This window comes from Aricia agestis, chromosome 12 (genome assembly GCF_905147365.1).
Source record: "Aricia agestis chromosome 12, ilAriAges1.1, whole genome shotgun sequence".
In the NCBI taxonomy this organism is placed as follows: Eukaryota; Metazoa; Arthropoda; class Insecta; order Lepidoptera; family Lycaenidae; genus Aricia; species Aricia agestis.
Genome location: NC_056417.1, coordinates 12997825 through 13017014, shown reverse-complemented (window position 1 = coordinate 13017014; position 19190 = coordinate 12997825). Strand labels below are relative to the sequence as shown.

The 19190-nt window shown below is 38.0% G+C and overlaps 2 protein-coding genes across 3 annotated transcripts; one reads left to right on the top strand and one right to left on the bottom strand.

Moving 5' to 3' along the window:
• Positions 1-265: 265 nt before the first annotated feature.
• LOC121732833 lies at positions 266-2676 on the bottom strand. The gene is made up of 2 exons (XM_042122831.1): positions 2186-2676; positions 266-769 (listed from the first exon to the last, which is right to left on the bottom strand). Exons 1-2 carry the CDS (start codon positions 2510-2512, stop codon positions 404-406), a joined length of 693 nt encoding a protein of 230 aa, XP_041978765.1. The 5' UTR covers positions 2513-2676; the 3' UTR covers positions 266-403.
• LOC121732832 (actin, cytoplasmic A3a) lies at positions 1057-19190 on the top strand. 2 transcript variants are annotated; one of them, XM_042122830.1, is made up of 3 exons: positions 1057-1069; positions 17815-18175; positions 18312-19190. In XM_042122830.1, exons 2-3 carry the CDS (start codon positions 17826-17828, stop codon positions 19090-19092), a joined length of 1131 nt encoding a protein of 376 aa, XP_041978764.1. In that variant the 5' UTR covers positions 1057-1069; positions 17815-17825; the 3' UTR covers positions 19093-19190. The 2 variants fall into 2 exon arrangements, with proteins under 2 accessions (XP_041978764.1, XP_041978763.1); XM_042122829.1 differs by lacking the exon at positions 1057-1069 and adding an exon at positions 16447-16518.

Genomic DNA, 19190 nt, shown 5'->3' with positions numbered 1-19190 from the left:
AATGAATTATGAATACTCTACATCAGGGGTCGGCAAGTAATTTTAGGTGAGGTCCGGATTCCGGATACCGTACTGTGGGAAAATTTTAACGAGGTACAGAAAAAAAACCACACGTCTTGTCTTATGTAGTTTAAAAATATTATTTTAATTAATAAAGGTATCGTAAACCTAATATCTCTGTATTCATTGATACTTGGTATAAAATAAATTACATTATTTCGCGGTCCTAGATTCAACCTTTCGCGGTCCGCATACGGACCGCGGTCCGCCTGTTGCCTTCCGCTGCTCTGCATATTCAGTCTTTCTTTTCAAAAATCTTAATTCTCTACGTAAACATTATTATTTACATAACAACATTTAAGGAACTTAGGCGACTGTACTAGTATTTCAACAATCAGTTTATTTACTCATCATTAGAAGAGTAACCCGAATTTGGAGTAACCGGTGGTACTTTTCCTGGGGCATTCCTGGATTTCTTCGGACTTGACGTGGAGGTGTCCAATTCTGAGAGCTCCAACTCGTACAGAATATTGTTTATTTGCCGTTGAGCTAGTAGTTTATTCCGAGGGTTGAGCCTCCTTAGCTTGTATGTGACAAGTTGGCCGAACACCCCGCTCTCGTCTCTGTCATCTACTGTCGTTCTTTCTTCTTCTCTATACGCATCGCTGGCTTTCATATTTTTAATCTGTGCTGGATATAGGTATTCGTGCTGCATATCATACGCTTGAGCGTCTGGGTTTTCTTCTTGCAAATCGGTGCAGTCGAAATGCTGGAAAAATAAAATGTAAGGCAAGTCAGTAAGGCAGTGGATTTTTGGAGAATAATAGTAGCACATTAATTATTATCTATTATTATTATTAATCGGTGGCCCAGGAGCGAGAAAAATGGAAAAAAAGAAGACCCTGGGGGAGGCCTTTGCCCAGCACTGGGACAGCATAGGCTAATTTAAAAAAGCGGCCAAGTGCGAGTTGGACTCGCCCATGAAGGGTTCCGCATCAGCAATAAGGTTTATTTCTATGAAATCAAAAGATTTTTGATTTATTTTTATATTTCAGTTGATTTAATGAAAGTTAAATTAAGGTTTACCATTTACGACGTATAAAAAAAACTACTTGCTAGATCTCGTTCAAACCAGTTTTCGTTGGTAGTTGAAGACTCTCTTCTCTCTCGCAAATTATTCAGGTTAGAAAAAAATGAGATTAGAAACCTCAATATGTTTTTGAAGACCTATCATAGGTCAGATGAAAAAAACATTTTTTTGTTTGAGTTGTACCTATGGGGACCCCTAAAATTTTTAATATTTTTTCCATTTTTGTGTCAAAATCTTAATGCGGTTCACAGACTACATCTACTTACCAAGTTTCAATAGTATAGCTCTTATAGTTTCGGAGAAAAGTGGCTGTGACATACGGATTACGGACGGACAAACAGACAGACAGACAGACATGACGAATCTATAAGGGTTCCGTTTTTGCCATTTGGCTACGGAACCCTAAAAATCTGTTTGCTTGCAGTTGTTTTTTATAAACAACGGTGTTTTGAAAAAAGACCTAAGGACGGTTCGTCACGAATCACGATAGATCGTTTCGATCTGTCGTAAATAAACTAGTAAACACAGAAATAAGAAACAAGTAAATATCAAAATATCTATTTATTCAGGTCATCATAAGGTCAACGTCCATAGGTTCTATTCTATGGTTCTATTGTTACTTGTGAGTTGTGATGTCAATGAAGCCCCAATGATTCGACTCCAATCGATTGTCGCAGATTAACCTAATACTCTCGTTTGATAAAAACCCGTTACATTTATCTTGATGTGTCAAGATCACGCCGCGCCGAGTGAAAGACAGGTTTTGTATCGAACCAAAGTCAAAGCCTCAACGGAGACATTCTCATCAATTATAGACATACAGTGATCTTGATAGATCTAGAAGAATTAATAACATAGGATATGCAGGAAATTGCAATTAATTTTAGTGTTTCATACTACTGGGTGGTCAAGGTTAAATGTCATATTAGAAAGAGAAAGTGCACCGTATAATACGCGGCGCGGCGGCGCAGTGCCAATGTCTCGCATTGCACTGAGCCGTTTTCTGAGTAACCCATAAATAAAACTAGGTATGTTAGGAATTCAACGGCGCACGCGCAGCTCATTAAAAGCAATTTTAATTTTTACTATACTCACAGCGATTTCCTCTAACGCGTTAACGACGTTTTGTTCTTTTGGTGTCATCGAGTCCCGAATAAAAGATATAGGTTTGTACGCAAACCACGTCGACTGATAGTCCTCCGTTGTCAATACTTTGCGATACTCCTTGGCGAAGTACGATCGCAAACTCTTTATTTTATTCCTTACGCTCTTTATGTCGAGTTTGTGTTTTTTGCCGATCGCTATCAGCGCAGTGTTCCTCTTAGTCTGGTTCGAGTAGAATCTGTTCTTGGTGTCCCAGAGCACCTCGTGTTTTCTGTAATCTTCTATCAGCTCCAGCGTCTTCTCTTTGTCGTCTGTCATTGTTGAGAAACGGCGTGCGTCACTCGTATGCGCTATCGTTCAACTGCTCGCCGGTGTCGACATTCTCTACGCATGCGTCATTGCGAGCTAGCGGGGGGCGGTGCGCTGTTGCGCGACGTTGCCGCTGTGTGAATGTGTAGAGGGCATGCAACGCCGCGCTGCTCGCGCCGTTTCCGCCCGCTCTTTGGCGCTCACAGAACCAACAGATGGCAGACGACATATTATAATACTTATTGTCTTGTATGAATGTTATTTTAATTAGATTAACCAAACGATCATGCATATTGCATCACGGAGATCTTTCTTATTATCTATTAAAACTTTTATTAAAGTGAGTAAGTACTTATTAACAATTCTTAAATAATAATCAAACTAATTTAGGTACCTACTTACTTACTACTTATATAGTGATAAGTTGAAAATGGTGAAAAGTCGAGATAAGGCTCTTAAAAATAAGGGCGATAGCTCATTAGATCCGGAATAACGTCTAGAAAAATGTATCGGATTCGGAAGCGTGTGAAACTTTTGCAAATTTAAAAAGTTATGAACAAATCAAGTTGCAAAAAAAGGTACTTATTACGTTTTTCGTTAATAGCTCCGAAACAATTAACATTTAAGAAATTAAAATAATCGGCCAAGTGCGAGTCGGACTCGCGCACTAAGGGTTCCCACTTCCCTACCGGTATAGAGCGAAAGTAGACAAAAAATTGTGTTTTTTGTATGGGAGCCCCCTTAAATATTTACTTTACTTATTTTAATTTTATTATAAATTATTAAAGTACAAATATAATTAAGGACTTTGTGAAAATTTCAAGTGCCTAGCTGTTACCATTATTATTGATTAAAAAGGCCAAAAATATTACTTTTCTTTAATGGGAGCCCCCCTTAAATATTAACTTTATTTTTAGTAAGTATTAATTGTTGTTATAGCGGCAACAGATGTATTTAAACGATTAAAAGCATTTAACTCACTTTTTCTTCTATCATTGATCATAGATAAGAAAATAAATAAATAGCAGGAGACTATACACGACCGTAACAATAAATAAATAAATTATTTACATTAATTATTAATGTAAATTGTTAACGAAATCATTAATTGATCTCACGTCTTCCTTATTTCGTACAGATATTATGTAAGTAATATGTAATAACTATTTAGTCAATAGGAAACAAAATATTGATTAGAGATCTTTAATTTTCTTTTATAATGTAACTCCGTCATTAATCCTTATACTAATGAATATCCGAATGTTTACATGTAAAGAAAGTAAATGTGCAGGTATATTTTTCATACAAAATAATATTTTAATACATAGGTACTGGCTACTACTAACAGTACTAACTACTAAGTTACTAACACACAACCATGAAGCTAATATAGAGCTTTGTTTTAGCTTCGTGCACACAACTCTTTTTCTAGAGAGACCGCCTTCTCGACCTTCAGCCAAGAATCAAGATGCCTTCGTTATTTCCTTTCAGGGATCAGGTGAATTAATGAGAATGTATTTCTTTTCTTTGGGGGATCATGCATAAAGTACGTTACACTATTTTCACAATTTTTTAACCCCCCGCCCCGCTCCTTCTCACACGTGTGAGAGCCCCCTCCTCCCTAGTGTGACGTACAAATTTGAAATCCAAATACAATATTTGTATTGATTTGTAATGCCATGTCATGGAGAAAGTGTTAGCTAGATAGTAGATACAGGTGAAACGAGAATGTAATAATTGTTAGTAAGTAAATAATTTGTACACAATATGTAATTAGAATACCGTGGTATTTTAAATTTTTTAATGTAGTTTAATTATAATATAATTTCATAAAATAAAATATCGATTATATACTATAACCGTTATCTAGAAAGATAACTTCTAAAGGCCTACGAAACCACAAGGTAGATAATAATTAGTGATAATATGACTTCATTATTTTACTGAACATGTAATTATACTTTTCTAAGCATTTCGCTGAAAGTTTCTATTGACACACATAAATACTTGAGTCCCGGGAGAGGGCATAGGATTTTCATTCCGAAAAATGTACGGTTCCCGCGTGTAATAAACGAATTTTGGCGCAGCGGAGTTGCGGGCGTCATCTAGTAGACCAGGGGTTCCCAATCTTTTTCAGCCGGCGGTTTTGCAATATTTTGTCACGGCGGCCCTACTCAACCTAGCTACTAGAAAAAGATACTTATCTATACTAATATTATAAATGCGAAAGTATCTCTGTCTGTCTGTCTGTCTGTCTGTCTGTCTGTCTGTCTCGCTTTCACGCCAAAACTACTGAACCGATTGCAATGAAATTTTGTACACAGTTATTCTAGAGTCTGAGAAAGGACATAGGCTACATTTTGATGTGGGAAAATATCTTATTTCCATGAAAATATCGATGAAAATTACTTCGCATTGCGCGTGGCCAGCGCTCATCCCGGGGGTCCTGGGTTCGAGTCCCGCAGGCGGAACAAAAAGTTTTCAATGTTCCTGGGTCTTGGATGTGTATTAAAATAATATTTCAAAAATCTTAAATATATTTTATGTATAATATTATAAAAATCCAGAAATATATCGACGCGATGCAATGAACATTTTAGTTCTAATACGATTCAACAGATGGCGCTTTTTTTTTTTACTTCGTTGTAACATAGAACTAATCATACTTATTAGTTGTTATGTTTTTGTTTATAGTTTTTAATACGTTAGAATATTATGTTTAATAATGTTATCACTTGCTATAATAATAATCAATCTATCTTATCTTATAGAAATCCTACTGCATTTCTAAGGAGTTCGAGTGTGTTGTGTTGGCCTATATTCCATCCAGAAAATATATCAATGCAATCACCATTTTAATTCTAATATATGAAAACAGATGGCGCTTTATTTTTTTACTTCATTATTATAACAGAACTAATCATACCTACTTTATTATATATTATTGTTTTTATTCATAACTAGCTGTTGCCCGCGACTTCGTCCGCGTGGACTTTAGTTTATAGCGCGCGGTGTCAACAAAATTTGTGTCAAATTTAAAAACTTTTTAAAACCCTGGTAAGTGGTACCCCTCTTAGGGCCGCGCAGCGCGCTACACCGGAATGGCAGCGCTGAAAGTGCTCGCCTCGCCGCTGCCATTCCGGTGTAGCGCGGCCCTTAAGAGGATACAACAGCGGCTAGAGAAATGAAAAAAAAGTACGTGTAATATCTATAGCTGTCTCCCTTACCTCAAGCCTATACCGCAGAACGCGATAGAGACAACTGCAGAAAATCCAGAAAATCAACGATTCGTTGTCCCCTGATTCCTTCTCCAAAACTTAACCGATTTAAGTACTTTTTTCATTAAAGATTAAAAAAAGGCTTGAGCTGTGTTCCTATGTTTTGCTTTTTTTGTATAATCTAGCCAAATCTGTTTTCTGGACGTTTGAACACAGTGGAAAATCTGGCCATTTTTTTGGGTTTTTGAACGTTCATATCTTATTTAATAATTAAATTATGAAAAAAAAATGAAACATAGGGACATTGTATTAGTGGCCGTAGATATTCAGGAAAAAAAATATAACTCTACTAGCATTATCCAGGGAGGAAACAGGGGACAACGTTTGTATGGAAAAAAGGGCGGTGTGGAATCCTCTATACCCAAAAACAGCTGTGCAGTGTGCACATAATCTGTACTAATATTATGAATGCGAAAGTATCTCTGTCTGTCTGTCTGTCTGTCAGTCTCGCTTTCACGCCAAACGCCAAAACTACCGAACCGATTGTAATGAAATTTTGTATACTGATAGTCTAAAGCCTGAGAAAGGACATAGGCTACTTTTTTACTGGAAAAAAGGGTTGTAAGGGTCGTAAATTTGTTCAAAAAATTCATAATAGATGGCGCCGTGCGTCTTCTACATCGCGCTGACGCTTGCTCAAAAGTCTTTCTATAAGAGGTGGTATCATCTTACATTTAATTCTCGATTTTTTTCGATTGTTATATCTATTCTACGGTATTAAATAACTCAGTACTTTATCTGTGCAGGCAGTGACGTAACCTTAATACCAAATTTCACCAACGACTGTTAAAGTTAATGCTCGAATTAGTATCACGTTAGCTGTTTCGTTTTTCATATGAATGAAAGAGAAGACAGGATATTTTAACAAGCTGTTAACACTAACAGACGTTGGTGAAATTGGGGCTAAACCTATCAATGATAAATAGTTTATGGGTAAAGTTGTGTAATTGGGGGGCTAAATAAGCTTTAAAATTTGGCATAATATATAAAGTTTAACATACAAAAATGAAGTACTTATTGTTTGCACACTGCACAGCTGTATTGATTTAGTGGGTACCAGGGTTTTTTTATAAAAGCTTTTGACACCAATTTTGTTGACATCGCGCGCTATAAACTGAAGTCCACGCGGACGAAGTCGCGGGCAACAGCTAGTAAGTTATAATATATAAACACCTTTAATAATAAATGATAATTAACAAATATTTAATCATCTATCTGCTTGACATAATTAGTATAAAAATTTAATTTCATAATATTTGTGGTTTCGGTTGATGGAGGATCGACCCACGGGGCGCGGCGAACACTTTGGGAACCCCTGTAGTAGGCTATAATATCGCATCATCGTGATATGCGAATTAATTATCTCAGTGTCCACTTTTTCTCAGATCTTCAACGGTCGGTGAACAACTTGCAAAAAATACTTAACTGTTAAGTCTAGTCGGTATAATGAGTGTACTTACATCCGATTTCTCTTACAATAAAGATCACCAATGATGGAGATCTATTGAAAGTTATTGAAAATACGTGGGAGAGCCGTGCTTCGGCACGAATGGGCCGGCTCGACCGGATAAATACCACGTTCTCACAGAAAACCGGTGTGAAACAGCGCTAGCGCTGTGTTTCGCCGAGTGAGTCAGTTTACCGGAAGCCAAATCCCCTACCCTATTCCCTTCTCTATCCTCCCCTATTCCCTTCCCTTCCCTACCCTCCCCTATTCCCTCCTAAAAGGCCGGCAACGCACCTGCAGCTCTTCTGATGCTGCGAGTGTCCATGGGCGATTGAAGTTGCTTTCCATCAGGTGATCGTTTGTTCGTTTGTTTCTCGTTTTTATATATTTTTTTTAATAGTTAATGGAATCAGGCGTTACTCTGCGGAAATCTATAGTTTAAATTTAGTTTGTTATTATTTTTAGCAATATTCCGCGAAAACAACTTCCACCTTTAAGTAAATGAGTGAGTGTACGCATAGGCATGCGTACAGCACCTCCCTCCTCCCACACTGCCTATGCGTACACTCGCATGCAAGAACTTGCAAACACCACCACCACACAAGCAATAATGTTGGCAAATCCGTGCAAGGCCCCTCACCACCATGCAGGTTGAAAACCTCGACGCGCGTTTCGCCCCAACACCGGAGCATCCTCAGGATGTGGACTCTACGAACAACGTCCGTTAAATTAGGGGGAATTTTCATTAAAAAAATAATATAAAAGTAAAAACGCGTTATTACTTATTACTTACCAAATTATGAGTTGGCTTGACTTGGCTATCAAGCTTTTTGACTTGGCTTGGCTTGGCTACTAGGCTTTATAGCATTTTATAATTAATTAAAAGCTTTTATTTAAGGGGGCGACTAACCCCAAAGTGTCCCGGCTATTCTGGCTAAAAGCACACGCGGGTACTCCAGGAAACGAAAGAGCGGATGAACTGGCAAAAAAGGCTGCACTTACCATAAACACGGCCTCAGATTACAACAGAGTGCCAATGTCCTATATACGGAGAAAAATAAGGGAGGGGACAACAGTTAAGTGGCAGAAAAGATACCAATCCTCCTCAACCGGATCGGTCACAAAAGTTTTTTTCCCCACTGTTAAAAAGGCGTGGGAAATGCTAAGGCACGTTACAATAACGCCTACACACGTGCAAGCCATGACCGGTCATGGAGGATTCGCAGCATACTTGTATCGTTTCCACCTTAAAGACAGCCCCTCCTGCATTTGTGACCCCGTAAAGGACGAGACAATATTCCACCTGCTCATTGAATGCCCAAGGTTTGGTAGTAACAGGTCTGACTTAGAAATACAACTGGAAATGGAACTAAGTCAGGCAACCCTCCCTACCATCATGGAGGAAAAAGCCACCAGAGAACCGTTGATGGTATTCATTAGCAAAGTTGTCTCCAGTGCAGCCACAGCAAATGGCTCAACGTTATACACAGGCCACAACAAATTAAACTATACACCAAGGCGAGTAATAACAAACACATCAACACAACACACACGAAATCAAACACAACGCACACGATCACAAACCCCAACGTCCACACAGACACACTTCACATCAACCCACAGGCCAGGAGAAATACACAATCACAGGCACACACAGAAATACAACGGGCAGTTTCAACCGAAATTGTAACACAGCCGACCCTAGAGCAAACCCAACAATTACTAGCCCGCGGACAAAACGGGGAACCGAAAATTAAACTAAGGCCGATCCCTCTCTTTATGTCTAATCCAACCGAAACATTGGGTATAACATACAGCCGTCTTAGCACTCCCAACCACGTCAACATCTCACCGGGACTAGCAGCAATCCTAAACGGAAGTACATCAAAGACGAACATGAAAATGAGCAAATATTTAGCTCTCCCAACAACTACCTTCGCTGGCCAACCATGCAGAATACTGAAATCAGACACCAAAACGATAATAGTATTCGAATGGGATGCGCAAACAGCCTTTGAACGGGCATGTTCGTCTTTGAAGGAGTTGGGAGCAATGGGGATAAGACACAGTATCACCCCACGCATAATCAGCGTAGACGCCATGTCACTGGGACAGGACAAAGGCAGGGCTGCAAATTACTATGGAATAGTAAAAGCCTCAGAACATCATGAGATAATCGTCTACGAGAACAGAGGGGATGACCTAAGCTTCCTCAAAAAGAATCGTGATGATCAGCCAGCAACGTCCCAACCCAGCAATAAGGCGAACTCATCCTCCGCAAGTGAACGACTCCAAGCATCACGGGAGACCAAAAAAGAGGATGAGAAAGAGAGAAATAAAAATGAAATTAAGAAGTCTCTAAACTCAACGGCCAAATTAAAAGCGTTTGTGGGCTCCATCAAAAAAGTACTTCATCGTGAAAGAATGATCGAGGATAAAAACACCCTTTCTCGGATCAAGGCTTCGTCACAAACAAATCGGCAGGCTTTAGCAATGGAGGCTTTTTTGAGGGAACCATCTACACAAACACCGGCAAATAAAAACAAAAGATATAGGGCCGATCTCGGGCAAGTGCTCCCGCCAAAACTCAGACTGGCCCAGAGCCCCGAAGATCATATAATAAATGCCTTCCTCGAGTTCCAGGCGATAATAAGAGCAAATAAGACCATAAAGCTCTTGACCTGCAATAAGATCATGCAGGCCTATCAGCGGAAAAATCAAAAGCTGTTAGAAGTGAGACTCGAGGATGCAAAAGCTGCCATATACGACAATGTCACCTCCACAATAATTGCCGGGGCGATGACAGGGCAGTATATGGCGGCGTTAAGTGCCGACTGCGGATTCGTGGTTCTGGACGAGGATGAGACAAAACGCACGGGAACTCTCAAATTTATCACAAAATCTGAGGATCCAATAGTGGTAATAGCGGAATTTACCAGAATAATGCTGGAAGACAGGATACTAGAAATGGCAGAAGTCCTATCTGGGGACCCCGAATCCAGCATGGACTGGGATATATTCGCGAAACCTATCAACTACTCGTGGGTCAATGGGGTTCCTGGATGTGGGAAGACAACTTGGATCATTAATAACTTCAATGAGGAAACAGACGTTATAATAACAACGACAATCGAAGCAGCCGAGGATCTAAAGCAAAGGCTATCGCTACGAACTGGCAACAAAGTTAAAGATAAAGTTCGTACCATGGCCTCTTTGCTGGTAAATGGGACAAAAGAAACCTACAAAAGGTTGATAGTTGACGAGGCCCTCATGAACCATTTCGGCTCAATCGTCATGGCGAATCAGTTAACAGGCGCCAACGATGTTATCCTCATTGGAGATATTAACCAACTCCCGTTTATAGAGCGTGAAAACCTCTTTAAACTTAATTACACTCGTCCAAACCTGGTAACCAGCATCACCCAGGAGTTGTCTTGCACACACAGGAGCCCTATGGATGTGGCATACGCCTTAAGCATGGTCTATAATAACATCTATTCATCGAAGGAAATAGTGCGGTCCCTAAAGCTAATGAAGTATTCAGGAGCGAGAATACCTAAAACCAATCTAAATACCCTGTATCTTGTCCACACACAAGAGGAGAATACAGGCTATGGATCGGGAACGGACTCTCGCGTCCTCACAATCCATGAAGCTCAGGGATTAACGAGTCCCTCGGTGATCATCATACAGACCAAGTCCCGAAAGCTGGCAATCCATGACAGCGTTCCTCATGCAGTTGTAGCCATATCCCGGCACACTAACACCTGTGTCTATTACACTGACACTGATGGAGACGCTGTGGCAAGCTTCATAAAAAGAGCCACGGAGGTGTCAACCGAACACATAAGAGATTATAATATAAAAATGGCTATAAAAGACAGGAACGATAAAGTCCTAAGCCACATGGCGGGTAGATTCGACACAGAACGATGTCTTTTTAACAACCTAGAAACTCCACCCAGCTTGAGTGACCCCTCTCCACCAAGCCAATGTCACAACATCTAAAGGCAAAGGGTGGAGCAGCATAAAATCTAAGGAAATCGGAAAATGTCGGATCTACTGGCCGCCACACCGACTGGGACCTCACCGTTCAAAACATTAATATTATTATTATGCAATTTATAAAACAATAAATGTATATATTTATTTATTATATGTATAACATATTATACTCTATTCTATTAAATATACATATACACATATATATATATAAAAAAAAAAAAAAAAAAAAAAGTGTCCATGGCGTGATGGACCACAATTAATTAAAATTCATAATATTATTTCAATTATCCTTGGTGCGAAAAATCTAAATAATAAAATAACAAAAAAGGATATGGACGAACAGTCTATAGACGGCCCCAATTTTATAATAAAAAAAAAAAAAAAAAAAAACCCCAAAGTGTCGATTTTATAATTCATTTTTATACTTGAAAAAAGCCCCGAATAATTTCATTTTCTAAAATTAGATACTACATTATATTTCCGAGAATTCGATCTGAGCAAAAACACGATATCTTCAAATTTTCTCGATAGAAAAAAATCACAAAGATGCATCTAATTTTCACGAATTTTTCATTTATTGCCGTAACCGTGCATTGAACTAAGTTAATATTTTAACACATTGTATAAAATTCTATCATTGAGAGATCGACCTAGCGGATTTTTAAAATGTTGTATATTTATCGAGTTATTGAGAAAAAACTAATCTGGCGATGAATCCGCGTCGTTCTTTTTCACCTGGCATATGAAAGACGGGCGTGAGTGTGAAGAGAGAAGGACGATGTTTGATTTTTGGGGTTAGTCGCCCTCTTAACTTGCTCTGTAGGTATGTAAGTATGTATGTTACGGTGGAATTTTGGAACTCAATTTTAAGGTAGATATATTTAACCGATTGAGCTGAAATTTTGCATACGCGTTTAATTTGGATGACCATGCATGATATTGTATGTGACATCACTCTAAATCCAATATGGCCGACCATCCAAGATGCCTAAATAATTATTTTCTATGCAGTCCTACAATATAGATATTAAATGAAAGGGCTTTTTGAGAGTAACTCGAATGTAATTTCATTCTACATCCAACATGGCGGCTCATCCAAGATAGGGGAATAGTTATTTTTAATGCACTTCTGCAATATGGGTATCAAATGAAAGGGCTCATTGAAATTAACTCGACAACGAATTGTAACATCATTCTACATCCAATATGGCGGCTCATTCAAGATACGGGAATAGTTATTTTTAATGCACTTCTGTAATATGGGTATTAAATGAAAGGACTTACTGAGAGTAACTCGGAAACGAATGTAATGGCATTCTATATCCAATATGGCAGCTTAGTTATTTTAAAGCACTTTTGCAATATGGGTATCAAATAAAATGGGCTCATTGAGAGTAAATTAAAAAAGAATATTCAAGTCGTGTCGTGTCGTGTCATGCGTGTCATGTCGTGTCTTGTCGTGACGTGACGTGTCGTGACGTGACGTGACGTGACGTTACGTGTCGTGACGTTACGTGTCGTGACTTTACGTGACGTCACGTGACGTGACGTGAAATGACGTGACTGACAGCCGGGTTTCATAAAATGCCCGGTTGAATCCGGTCACTTTTGTTAAATAAAATTTAACTTTTTAGTCATGCAAAAATCTAGCCAGAGATAACTAAAAAACAAAAAATAAAACTGAACCGATTTAAGTACTTTTTTCATTAAGAATTAAAGCAAGGCTTGAGCTGTGTTCCTATGTTTTACTTTTTTTGTATATTTTAGCCAGTTTCGTTTTCTGGGTGTTTGAACACAGAGGAAAATCTGGCCATTTTTTTGGGTTTTTGGACGTTCTTATCTTTTTTAATGATAAAATTATGAAAAAAAAAAAGAAAACATAGGGACATGCTAATAGTGGCCATAGATATTCAGGAAAAAATCATAACTCTACCGGCATTATCTAGGGAGGAAACAGGAGACAGCGTTTGTATGGAAAAACGGCGGTGTGGATTCCTCTTAAGAGGGCTCCTGACCCAAAAAATTAAACATCGTCCTTCTCTCTTCACACTCACGCCCGTCTTTCATATGCCAGGTGAAAAAGGACGACGCGGAATCATCGCCAAGTTAGTTTTACTTGAATAAAAGAAAATCAAATCATTATATGATTATGAAAAAGTGGTTTGAGCAAATTTAGGTTTTATCAATGCATTTTTAGATATTAAAAAAATATGAAAGAAAATACAGCAAACTTCGAAGATCCGAGCAAAAATGTGTCTAAAACAAGGTTTTTTGTAAAAAAGAAACTATCGAGCATTTTTTCAGTAATCGTGTTTTCGTCTTGAGCTGAAGTTACTTGTGTAAAAAAATCAGTTTTCTAGACCTTACAGATTTTGGGATCTAGGTTTAAGTAGGTAGTCAAGTTAGGGTCAGGTGCATTCTTAATTGCCTTTTATATTTAATTGCGTTTAACACCAGCTGCGTACAAATTAACACAAGTTCCAAACAATCTCTTTCTCTACTTTCACTTTGATATAATTGCATTCGGAAACCATTTAAGTAATAGAATTCGTATTTTAGAACATTAAATTGTACTCAATTTCTAAGTGTAGGTACTTACTTATCTAAGTGTCACCGTCTCATAAAATTACGAAACCAAATTCCACAGATTACGATAATCGACAAGGAAATGATTAGGTGGTTGTTTAATTTTCTATGAAATTTGTAACACACGTCTCCAAATTACTACGATAATAAATTCGATTACGTTTAACTATTATTTTATTAATTAATTACGAATCCTAAGAACTTCTCACTTTCCTAACCTATGGAAAGTCACTGAAATCATCATGGTACACAAACCTGAAAATCTGAAAAATCCGTCCAATAGACCAATCAGCCTATTACCCATATAACATCTTATCAAAGATTTTTGAGAAACTCCTTGTCAAAAGTTTATCAGCAGTGTTACCAGCCGGTAACACCATCCCCAAACATCAATTTGGCTTCCGACGTGGTCATGGAACAGTCGAGCAAGTACATAGGATTTGTGACAGTATACTATCTGCCTTAGAAAATAAAGAACATTGCTCGGCAGCATTCTTAGATGTCCAGCAGGCGTTTGATAAAGTGTGGCACAAAGGCCTTCTATACATATAAAATAAATAAGCTTCTCCCTCATAATTACTTTCTTCTTCTCAAGTCTTACTTAAAATACAGATTATTTCAAGTCAAATAATCTGACTTAAGGTCTGGCTTTCATGAAATCAAAGCAGGTGTACCGCAGGGATCAGTCCTCGGCCCCTATTTCTACTCTATCTTCACCTCAGATACCCCGACACCAGGTCATATTAAACCTGCGACGACACTGCTATCTTGGCTAACCACACGAACCAAAACTGCACTAGATGAAATAACTAAATGGTTAAGCAAGTGGCGGATAAAAGCAAATGCAACCAAGTCTGCACAGTACACACGTGACCTTCACCTTAAGAAAGGATAATCGCCATTAGGTATCCATCTAGATCGTTAATTGACAAGGAAACAACATATAAAATCTTAAAGAGATGAATTAAATATTTAATATTTATAAAGATCTCAAGTGGCTTCTTGGACAAAAATCAAAACTAAACATTAACAACAAATTATTGGTATAAAAATCAATCGTCAAACCCGTTTGGACTTATGGAATTCAACTTTGGGGTAGTGCTTCCGACTCCAACATACAAATATTACAAAAATACCAAAACATTATTTTGAGAACGATCTCCAACTCACTCTGGTTTATACGTATTAAGCGAAATCCACGAAGTTTCAAAAATTCCTTCCATCAAAGAGGAATTAATATTAAAGTCTTGTACCAAATACAAGTTTCGCTTGGATATCCATCCCGACGATCTCGCTCAGAATAAATGATGTCACAAAAGACTGAAACCATATAATATTCTAGACCTGGATAAGAGATTCAGAGAATAAAGGAAAACAAAATAATGTAGAGTTCCAGTCACTAGGATATCTGGGACTAGGAATCTCTGAACCGCCAACATCAGTTCACCACATCTGCTTATAATTCGCATAATATAAGTGCTATATAACTCGTTTTATTTAGACTACCTCAAAAAAGTCCACAAGCGCGCTTTCCACTCTAATTTTAATTGTTTTTCGACCACCTTAATATTTAATAATAACTAATTACTATATTGAAACACCTATCTATCAATTAAATATTAGTAATTACTAATTAGTAATTACGTGGTAAAAAAATATTAACTAAGACACAGAAATTCGGATTAATCTGGTGGCACAGCATGGCAGTGCCTCTAGCCAAGTAAATTTTACAAAAAGTTCCTAAAAATGCATTCTGTGTAGAGTACTAGATTCTGTCTACTCTGGTACTAGAGTCTAGACAATTCCCATACCCAGTTCAGTACCTACTCTACATGCAAGAGAACTAAAAAACTAAAAGCACTTGTCAACAGGCACTCAGCAACACTCCATTTGCAAAATATAAGTTCAACGACCCCTGTCGGCGCCATGATTCGTAATCAAATGAGAATAATTTTATGTTTGATTTATACCAGCATGGTATGCTTAATGCTAACCATACCACATGCAAATTCCGAAGAAGGTAGATTTATAATATGTAGAGTCGTCAGAGTTGGCTTGGCTTAAAAAATATTGATTATTTTACTATTTTATTCTAGTAGTATTAATATAATTTTACCAAAGAAATTAGAACAATTTTATATAAAAATGTTTTTATTGAAATTAATCTAGTTAGCGACAATTAAGTCATCATTAGGCTCATTTCCCATTTTTGTACATCTACTTAATAACGCCAATGCTGTAAGACATTAATTAAATTTTTAATTATTTCCATTTAACCACACAATGGTGATTTTAAATAGCTCTACTAAACATACTTATTATTATTAAAGACAAAAATAATGGAAAATGGAAGTCAATAAAGTAAAAATATCGCGTTGATAGGGGTAAAGGTAACGAAACAAGTGAGAAAATAATGGAAAAAGTTCCTGCGACTGTACACCTTTATGAACTTATCGGGTATACGTGGCCTGCTGGCCAGCCTGCTAGGTCTTTGCCTTTTTCATCACTGATAGCGATGTTATCAAGGCGCAGCCTTATCAGTCCACTGCGCTACCATATATGGTAACATATGAGGCGATTGGTGGGATTTTGATAAGAGGTATTTTATATAGTCAATGCCGGCGATTCGCGGCTCATTTTCGTAAAGCCTGCTGGACGAAGCGGCAGTTACTAGTCAGTTTACTATATTTTTATTTTATGTAAGTTATCCCGTTATTTATTTTAAAATGGTGTTTATTGTGAAGTGTTAAGTTAAGGCTTTAAATTGAGTGCAGTGATTTTTCAGTTTCGGTAAAGTACAATGCGTGTACGCTGAAAATGTTTAGGGATGCGCCGCGGAATGCGCCAATTTTATCGATATTTTTTTTTACTTTCGAAACCAGTTTAAAATTAAAAATATAATTCAGATTTACTTAAAAATATATTATATTTTTGTGAAATATTATAGTTTTAATTATATTATTATTTAACTGCTAATTTAAAAATCAAAGTAGTTTTTAATATAATCATTTAATTATATAATATCTAATATCAGTACCGTAGTCCGTAACATGTTATCAGTATTACCACATAATACATATTATTATTAGTACAAGTAGTATTAGTTATTACACATTTTTAAACACGTACGTACCTAGGCTTATTTCATAACACCTTATCATTGATAAGTGATATATAGCAACAAGAAGACAAGACTCATGAAACGCATGATAAAAATATTATCTTTATCTTATAGCCTTCTCGCTTATGTAATACAAAAATTTAATATAAGTTAACTACTAAAATTGTAAACTTATTACTCTTGTAAATTCCGTTCAAATTATTTCTTTCTATTTTAGTTGTTTAATAGTATGTAATAAAAATAATTATTACGTTAATAATAATTATAAAATGAAAGTACGACTTATTGAAGTAATTTGAATAAAACTCTCTTCATATTCTATCTTGGCATACGTGATACGAGTTAAGTTGTTTACGTAAAAGGTGTATGACGTACATTGATAAAAATTAGTAGGAATGACATAACTTCCAAATTTTCCAATAGGTAAAAATAGCGTCTCTAACATTAAACAGACTAAAATGAAGATAATAAATAATTTTTATTATTCGATTTATGTTGTTATTAGAATTGAACTACATTTTCAATATAATAATTTTTCATTCTGTAAAATATCATATTATTATTATTAACATAAAATTAATTATCTATAAAATAAAATTCATAAATAAAACAATTAATATCAATAAAATTATTAAATTCATAAATAAAATATATAAATCAAATAGCTAAATAACTTTACATTACATTAATTGATATTAATGTAATGTAAAGTTATTTAGTTTTCTCAAACATTTGAATAAAACATTCGATAGCTAATAGGAGACTTACATAATGGAAAGAGTCCAATGCTAATGACCGCTAACTTTTAGTATTAATTTTGTCTAATATTAATTTAATAAACAGAAGATGAATTGTCTATTTTTTGTATTTACAGAATAATTCAATATGTGTGACGAAGAAGTTGCCGCGTTGGTAGTAGACAATGGCTCCGGTATGTGCAAGGCCGGTTTTGCCGGAGACGACGCACCCCGTGCCGTCTTCCCGTCCATCGTGGGCAGACCCCGCCACCAGGGTGTCATGGTCGGCATGGGTCAGAAGGACTCCTACGTAGGTGACGAGGCCCAGAGCAAGAGAGGTATCCTCACCCTGAAGTACCCCATCGAGCACGGTATCGTCACCAACTGGGATGACATGGAGAAGATCTGGCACCACACCTTCTACAATGAACTCCGTGTCGCACCAGAGGAACACCCAGTTCTGCTCACAGAGGCACCCCTCAACCCTAAAGCCAACAGGTATGTATCACTCGTTACGATTTAGTAGCTTTCTTGTATTTTACGAATTAAATATTAATTACGAATCTTGCTTTCCTTGTTCCAACATTTTTCCTATTTGGATTAATAACTGATGGTCGTTATTTATTTGTTACAGAGAGAAGATGACACAGATCATGTTCGAGACCTTCAACACACCCGCCATGTACGTGGCCATCCAGGCCGTGCTCTCCCTGTACGCCTCCGGTCGTACCACCGGTATCGTGCTTGACTCCGGCGACGGCGTCTCCCACACCGTGCCCATCTATGAGGGATACGCCCTGCCCCACGCCATCCTCCGTCTGGACTTGGCCGGTCGCGATCTCACCGACTACCTGATGAAGATCCTCACCGAGCGCGGCTACTCCTTCACCACCACGGCCGAGAGAGAAATCGTGCGCGACATCAAGGAGAAGCTCTGCTACGTCGCCCTCGACTTCGAGCAGGAGATGGCCACAGCCGCCTCCAGCAGCTCCCTCGAGAAGTCCTACGAACTTCCCGACGGTCAGGTCATCACCATCGGAAACGAGCGATTCCGTTGCCCCGAGGCTCTCTTCCAGCCCTCATTCCTGGGTATGGAAGCTAATGGCATCCACGAGACCACCTACAACTCCATCATGAAGTGCGACGTGGACATCCGTAAGGACTTGTACGCCAACACAGTATTATCCGGAGGTACCACCATGTACCCGGGCATCGCCGACCGCATGCAGAAGGAGATCACGGCCCTCGCGCCCTCGACGATGAAGATCAAGATCATCGCCCCACCGGAGAGGAAATACTCCGTATGGATCGGAGGCTCCATCCTCGCGTCCCTCTCGACCTTCCAACAGATGTGGATCTCCAAACAGGAGTACGATGAGTCTGGTCCCTCCATCGTCCACAGGAAGTGCTTCTAAGCGCCAACAACAAAAGACTAGTCGCTATGATGCCTACACCGAGGCCCTGCTAGGGTGGCTCAAATTACTCTTGTGATGTAAATAATAATTAAGTGCGA

Coding starts and splice junctions, on each gene's coding strand:
- LOC121732833 (XM_042122831.1), bottom strand. CDS start 2,512: ATGACAGACGACAAAGAGAAGACGCTGGAGCTGATAGAAGATTACAGA. Junction 770..2,185: donor ACGCGTTAGAGGAAATCGCT/GTGAGTATAGTA, acceptor TTATTTTTCCAG/CATTTCGACTGCACCGATTT.
- LOC121732832 (XM_042122830.1), top strand. CDS start 17,826: ATGTGTGACGAAGAAGTTGCCGCGTTGGTAGTAGACAATGGCTCCGGT. Junction 18,176..18,311: donor CTCAACCCTAAAGCCAACAG/GTATGTATCACT, acceptor TATTTGTTACAG/AGAGAAGATGACACAGATCA.